The sequence below is a fragment of the Nicotiana tabacum genome, chromosome 20 (genome assembly GCF_000715075.1).
Source record: "Nicotiana tabacum cultivar K326 chromosome 20, ASM71507v2, whole genome shotgun sequence".
NCBI classification, from domain to species: domain Eukaryota; kingdom Viridiplantae; phylum Streptophyta; class Magnoliopsida; order Solanales; family Solanaceae; genus Nicotiana; species Nicotiana tabacum.
In genome coordinates, this window is record NC_134099.1 from 6,985,541 (window position 1) to 6,993,476 (window position 7,936).

A 7,936-nucleotide genomic window follows, 5' to 3' on the forward strand; every position below is an offset into this window, starting at 1 on the left:
GCGGAAGTTGGCCCATGCGGAAAGGTTGGAAGTGCAATATATATATATATATATATATTTTGAAAAATACACCATAATTTTATTTTAAATGAAATACAATGTCAAAACATTAACAGATTAAAGCAACTTCCTAACTGATTTATACAATCATTCAAAATCACCGCAAGTTTATATTGTACATAAATTTTAAACTATCGGGTATATATAAAAACAAAGGAAACTAGTTTTCTCCTTTTCTACATATTTACAAGAGAAAGTGTAAATTCAGCATATTACAAGACTTGAGTTATTAAAACACCCTAATACAATAAAATAGGTTACAAATTCAAGCTACAAGATTTTGGTCTTTAAAATCCAACAAGCCTCCAAATAACATAAGTGTGACATATATATATATATATATATATATATATCCTGTATATCCTATATATCATGCATATCATGTACATGTCCCAAAACTATGCAAACCAAGGTGCATATGCAAATGTGATCTCCATAAATTCTCCCAAAGAGACTACTTCACCCTGGCCATCTTCAGATTTCATCCCGAACATTTCCTACGATAGAAAACAACTATCGCTAAGCATAAAACTTAGTGGTGTATAAATTTTAGGCTTGGAGTCATTAAATTCTCCAATTCCCCTTTTCAGTCATAGTTAGCTCAATTTAACATAATTTAAAACAAGTGAACAAATATATCAAACATACCAATATCAAACTTTGAAGTGTTTCCAAATATCAATAACAATGTTCAAGAGTCTAGAAAGTGTATACTATCAATTTAAGGAAAGTATACCAAATATCCATTTTTCGCCCAATATGTACGTCATGCCATCACACTAAGCATAATCAGATATCAAGATGGACCGAAGCCCCAAATCAAGTAGGGTCAAAACCCAATAGACAAGAGAATCAAGAACCATATTAAAAATGGCTTCCTAGTTCGTACTTAACACGGGCAAGTTCCATAATTCAAGACGAACTACAAATCCAAAGTCAAGATGGCAAAAGATCCGAATCAAGAGGCATGCCAAGTGAGTGACAAAGTCACTGCCACAAGAAGGACAAAGTCCCAACAAGAATGCAAAATGATCAAACAATCCGTACGAATGGGCGATTTAGCAAATATCTTACAATACTTGATATAGTACGAATATAATAATATAAATTGAAGCCAAGAAAAATAAAATATCAGGTTATTTCAATATATTTCTAGCAAGCAAAAAGAGTACAAGTTTATACACAAACCTTGGTGTTTTACCACAAAACAGTTCAATCACAACTTGGGGACGTTCGAATTGTCTACGCCGTAAACAAACCAAATCTGTCCACTTCCTCAAACGCTTCCCCTTTGATTTTTTTTCAAGGGTTTATATACCTTAAATACATAATCAAATATCTAAATAAGTTCAGTGATTTAGCAAGTCAAACTAAATATGATATTGGTGAAAATTACCCAAAAACATTTGAAATAGAAATTCTGGACAGTATCACTGTTTCGAGTTGTGACTCAGTTTTGAAGATCTATACGGACAAACTAGACTTTATAGTCTTCACAAAAGTTGTATATCTATGTATTACCGTATCAGAACATCTTGAATCACCACCATATCAATTTTGAACAAAACGTTATGCTAAAATTACTAATAGCAGTACATGGAGTATTTCAAAAACTGAAAATCTGGGCAGCACCTGTCCTGTACTTTTTGACCCTTTTTCAGGTATATACTAACAAAACTAGATTTTGGTTCCTTCATAAAAATTATAGATTTATGAAATATCTTTCCAGAAAGTTCTGGATCACTTAAAGAGGAGCCCTGTACAAAAAGATATGTAAAAAATACTAGTAGGTATCTAGTATAAAAATGAGTTTAGAAACTTACCAAGAGGAGCAACTTGATCTTCACCAAAAACGAATTTTGTGCTTTAGTTTAGTAGAAATCCATGGTTTTGGTTTTTGATGAAACTACAGCTTCTTGTTCCTACGGAGGAGAGAGAGGGATAGAGATAGAAAGATAGAGATAGAAAGAGAGAGAGAGAGAGAGGTAGATAGTTATTCTTCTTTGTTTATGAAGAGTAGAAGAATAGGGAGTTTATGGAAAAATATGAAATAAAATGGTTCCCCAACTACTAAATATTCTTAGATAAATACAAAAGGTTGGAAACCCAAAATTTAATTATATACTATATTTACTAACAACTCGTCAAAATAATATTAAGTGTTACATATAGCAACACCATGGAACTTCATTGTCAATATTAACACAACCTAAAGTAAGAAATTTTCATATATTGACCATTCTATATTTAGGAAGTGCAAAGTAAAATATTTCCTCGTTATAAAAAAAATGCTCAATAAAGAATGCAAATATTGTAAAAATTTTGGGGTGTTACAACTCTCTCTCCCTAAAAAAAAATTTAGTCTCGAAATTTACCTTGTACTAGTCCCGAAACAAATGTGGATATTGAACTCGTATATCCTCTTCTCGCTCCCAGGTAGCTTCTTTGCCTGAATGATTTCTCCAAAGAACCTTCACTAATGGGATTTTCTTATTTCTAAGCTCTTTTATCTCACGCGCTAAGATTTGGATTGGTTCTTCTTCATATGTCAAATCAGGATTAACCTCAATAGACTCAATAGGAAGAACATAAGATGGATTTGAGCGGTATTTTCGAAGCATAGAAACATGAAAGACGTTGTGGATCTTACCTAATTCAGGTGGCAAAGCTAGCTTATATGCAACCGGACCAATTCTTTCAAGTATTTCATAAGGTCCAATGAATCGAGGACTAAGTTTACCTTTTTGGCCAAATCTCATAATCTTCTTCCATGGAGAAACCTTTAAAAATACCTTATCGCCCACCTGATGCTCAATTTCACGCCTTTTAAGATCATCATAGGACTTTTGTCTGTCTGAAGAAATTTTCAAACGATCCTTGATGATTTTTACCTTATCTTCAGTTTGTTGCACAATCTCAGGACCCACAAATTTTCTTTCACCAACCTCATTCCAACAAAGAGGTGTTCTACATTTTCTCCCATATAAAGCTTCATAAGGAGGCATGCCTATACTTGATTGGTAGCTATTATTATAAACAAATTCTATTAGGGCCAAATGTTTGTCCTAACTACCCTTAAACTCAATAATGCAGGCTCGAAGCATATCCTCCAAGATTTGTATTACCCTTTCAGACTGGCCATCTGTTTGTGGATAGAAAGCGGTACTAAAATTCACCTTGGAACCCAAAGCTTCTTGCAAGCTAGACCAAAATCTGGATGTAAACCTCGGATCTCTATCAGACACAATAGAAACATGGATTCCATGCAACTTCACAATCTCATTAATGTATAATTCTGCTAAACGTTCTAGTGAGTAGTCCATTCTGATTGCCAAGAAATGAGCACTCTTAGTCAGTCTATCTACAATGACCCAAATTGCATCATGATTTCTTTGAGTGCGTGGAAGTCCAGAAACAAAGTCCATCGTTATCCTTTCCCATTTCCATTCAGGTATTGACAAAGGTTGTAGGAGACCAGCTGGGACTTGATGTTCAACCTTTATTTGTTGACATACCAAGCATTTAGAAATGAACTCTGCAATGTCTTTCTTCATACCACTCCACCAATAGTGCTCCTTAATGGTCCGATACATTTTAGTACCTCCAGGATGCATTGCATGAGGTGAACTATGTGCTTCAATTAAGATCTGCTTTCTCAATTCATCATCATTAGGAACACACAACCTATTTTTATAAAATAAGGTACCATCTTTCCTTAATGAAAAATTTGATTCTCTTCCATTTTGGACTTCTTCAACCCGTTTCACCAGTTTCTCATCTAACTTCTGTGCTTCTTGGACTTGCTCAAGTAAGACTGGCTTGAATTGCAAATTATCAATGATAGAACCATTAGAATTAAATGAAAGGCAAACATTCATGGCTCTTAATTCAAGAAGCAAAGGCAATGGACTTAGAGTTAAACTTGCAAGAGAATTGCGACTCAACGCATCTGCAACCACATTGGCTTTACCAGGATGATAATCAATCGTGCAATCATAATCTTTGATGAGTTCAAGCCATCTACGCTGTCTCAAGTTCAACTCTTTTTGTGTACCAAGTACTTCAAACTCTTGTGATCAGTAAATATGTGACACTTCTCTCCGTATAAGTTATGCCTCCAAATTTTTAAGGCAAAAACAATGGCAGCAAGTTCAAGATCGTGAGTGGGATAATTCAACTCATGTGATTTCAACTTTTGAGGGGCATAAGCAATTACTTTCCCTTCTTGCATCAAAACACAACCCAAGCCACGATGAGATGCATCACTGTATACCACATAATCTTTTCCTTCAACTGGCAAAGAAAGTATTGGAGCTTGTGTCAATAAGGATTTGAGCTTTTCAAAGCTCTCTTGACACTTGTCATCCCATACAAATTTGGTGTCTTTCCCCAAAAGTTTGGTCAAGGGAGAAGCTATAATAGAGAAGCCCTTCACAAACCTTCTGTAGTATCCTGCTAAACCCAAGAAACTTCTTATCTCAGTTGGAGTTTTAGGGAGTTTCAAATCAACAATAGCTTGAATCTTACTAGGATCAACCTTCACACCTTCAGATGATACAATGTGCCCTAAAAAAGCCACTTCATTCAGCCAGAATTCACATTTGGAAGCTTCGCGTAGAGTTGTCTCTCTTTCAGAATTTGCATGACAATTCAGATATGCTTATCATGATCTTCTCTATTCTTAGAATAGACTAAAATGTCATCAATAAACACCACCACAAATTGATCGAGATAAGGCTTGAATACACGGTTCATTAGATCCATAAATGCAACAGGAGCATTTGTCAAACCAAATGGCATTACCAAAAATTCATAATGGCCATACCTGGTCCTAAAAGCAGTTTTAGGAACATCTTGCTCCCTCACACGCAACTGATAATATCCAGACCTCAAGTCAATTTTTGAGAATAAGCTGGCACCCTTCAGTTGGTCAAACAAGTCATCGATTCTAGGCAGTGGGTATTTGTTCTTGATTGTTACCTTGTTCAGCTGTCGGTAATCAATACAAAGCCTAAGAGTGCCATCTTTCTTTTTCACAAATAAAACAGGAGCTCCCCAAGGTGAAATACTGGGACGGATGAAACCTTTCTTAAGAAGTTCTTGCAATTGAGCCTTCAACTCTTTTAATTCAGCTGGAGCCATTCTATAAGGAGCGATAGAAATAGGAGTAGTTCCAGGGACAAGATCTATAGGAAATTCAATCTCCCTTTCTGGAGGCAACCCAGGAAGATCATCAGGAAATACATCAGGAAAGTCGCACACAGTTGGTATGTCCTTAAGACTTGGACTCCTCAATCGTGTATCGACTATATGAGCAAGATAGGCATCACAACCTTGACAAATCATCTTCCTTGCCAAGACCGCAGAAATAATATTAGATGTCAATGATCTTTCTCCTTGAACTACCATGTGTGAATATGCAGGAGTTTTAAATGTCACTTGCTTCAACCTACAATCAACCAATGCATGGTGCCTATGGATCCAATCCATGCCAACAATAACATCATAGTCTCGGAAGGGCATTTCAAGCAAGTCGACAGGGAATACCAGATTTTGAATCATGAATGGACAATCTCGGTAAATCTTGTTAACAACGGCTTGATGACCTAATGGACTCATGACCAGCACATCAAAGTCAAGTCTCACAGATTTAACAGTATCGAGAAATGCAAGTGATGAGCAAACATAAGAGTGCGAAGATCCAGGATCAAATAATGTAACAACAGATATGCCAAATAAGTGAAATTTACCAGCAACTACGTCCGGACCATCCTGGTCATTCTTCTATCTCATAGCATAAACTCGTGCAACAGCTCTCGACCCACCAGCCTGATTAGCTACACTCGAACCCGCTGCTTGCATATTTTAAGGTCTAGCACTACTATTAGCTTGAGAATGAGTAGTGACAGGATTTTGAACTGATCCTTCTGTATGTGTATAAGAAAGAGGATTAGGATTAGGACAATCCTTCACTTTATGATCCATACTTCCACAATTAAAACAAGTACCAAAAGCTCGTCTACATGCACGGTGCACCATAATGATTCTTCCCGCACTGTGCACAAGTAGGTGTATGAGTTTTGCCTTGGCCATAACTTGGAGTACTGGCAGTAGAAAAATTTGACTTATTATGCTTATGATGTAATGATTTATGTGTACTCTCGGTCTTGGAATAGTCAAACTTTCCCTTTTTGGATGGATCGCCATATTCTGAATTACCCTTCCTAAACTTGTTTTCTCTCCTACTAGCTTCTTCCTTGTCAATTCTTTCCCAAGTAAGTGCAGCTGAAATCAGCTTGGAAAAATTATCAAGTTGTAAGATTGCCACTGATTTTCGAATGTAACCATTCAAACCTTCTTCAAATCTTCTGCACTTGTCTCTTTCACCATCAATAATACCTTTAGCATAGCGAGAAAGCCTGAGAAAGTTTTGTTGATATTCTGCAATAGACATACTCCCTTGTCTTAAATTCAGAAACTCTTTCTTTTTAGCATCACAATAGACAGGGGGAACATATTTTGCACGAAATGATTTCACAAAGTCATCCCAAGTCAGCACCGAAGGTTTTGCTTTTGTATTTGGCACACTTACCCACCAATCATAGGCATCTTTTTGTAAAAGAGAGATATCATACTTAAATTTGGCAGCATTAGTACACTCCAGTTGTTCAAAGACCCTCTCCATGCGCTCGAGCCATTGTTCAGCTACCGTGGGATCTGTAGTGCCTTCAAATTCAACTCTGCCCATTTTTCTCATCATCTCAAAATTCATTTCACTAGGTTCTCACATTGTACCAGCTAAGTGACGAAAGAATTCAGCCATCTGCTGGAATGAGGGAGTCATAAATGGAGTATTATGACTCATTGCTCTTGGATTACTGCCCATTTCATTTCCACTAACACGAGGATGATTTAGGTTAGGCAAGAGTTCCTCATTTCCTCCATGAAGGTGAGGCATGGCATTATACTGGGCCTGACTTTCATCAATGGATTCAACAGCTCTATTCGAAGAAGAGGCCATATTAAAAGTCCTATAAAAGATAAGATCACACTGCATTAGGGACATGTACATGATTCATATGCACACAAAATACAATAAATTAAATTAAACAAGTATGCAAAAATTTATAAACTCCAAGTCATTTTAAAGAAAGGAAATAACAACAAATACTAGGTACTATCACAACAAAACAAATCCTAGAATCACAAACCGTGACTCTGATACCAAAACTTATAGCAACTCCTTTAGGAGAGTACTACTTAGGAAAACAAATCTAATTTCCTACTTACAAAATATTAAAAGAGATATTAATAAAAATATTTAGAATAATTTTGGTAGCGGAAGTTGGCCCATGCGGAAAGGTTGGAAGTGCAATATATATATATATATATATATTTTGAAAATACACCATAATTTTATTTTAAATGAAATACAATATCAAAACATTAACAGATTAAAGCAACTTCCTAACTGATTTATACAATCATTCAAAATTACTGCAAGTTTATATTGTACATAAATTTCAAACTATCGGGTATATACAAAAACAAAGGAAACTAGTTTTCTCCTTTTCTACATATTTACAAGAGAAAGTGTAAATTCAGCATATTACAAGACTTGCGTTATTAAAAAACCCTAATACAATAAAATAGGTTACAAATTCAAGCTACAAGATTTTGGTCTTTAAAATCCAACAAGCCTCCAAATAACATAAGTGTGACATATATATATCCTGTATATCATGTATATCATGTATATCATGTATACGTCCCAAAACTATGCAAAACCAAGGTGCATATGCAAATGTGATCTTCATAAGTTCTTCCAAAAGACCAATTCACCCTGGACATCTTCAGATTTCATCCCGAACATTTC

At 35.6% G+C, this 7,936-nt stretch overlaps 2 protein-coding genes and 1 long non-coding RNA gene across 3 annotated transcripts; all 3 read right to left on the bottom strand.

Annotated features, from left to right (window-relative positions):
• Window positions 1–203: 203 nt before the first annotated feature.
• LOC142174936 (uncharacterized) lies at window positions 204–1,946 on the bottom strand. Its single transcript, XR_012704080.1, has 2 exons — window positions 1,884–1,946; window positions 204–557 (listed from the first exon to the last, which is right to left on the bottom strand). It is a non-coding gene; the product is annotated as an uncharacterized LOC142174936 (long non-coding RNA).
• Window positions 1,947–2,441: 495 nt separating this feature from the next.
• LOC142174215 (uncharacterized) lies at window positions 2,442–3,065 on the bottom strand. The gene has a single exon (XM_075240011.1). It carries the CDS (start codon window positions 3,063–3,065, stop codon window positions 2,442–2,444), a length of 624 nt encoding a protein of 207 aa, XP_075096112.1.
• A 2,860-nt stretch (window positions 3,066–5,925) lies between these two features.
• Window positions 5,926–6,808, bottom strand: LOC142174217 (uncharacterized). Its single transcript, XM_075240012.1, has 2 exons — window positions 6,280–6,808; window positions 5,926–6,164 (listed from the first exon to the last, which is right to left on the bottom strand). Exons 1-2 carry the CDS (start codon window positions 6,806–6,808, stop codon window positions 5,926–5,928), a joined length of 768 nt encoding a protein of 255 aa, XP_075096113.1.
• Between the last annotated feature and the right edge of the window lie 1,128 nt (window positions 6,809–7,936).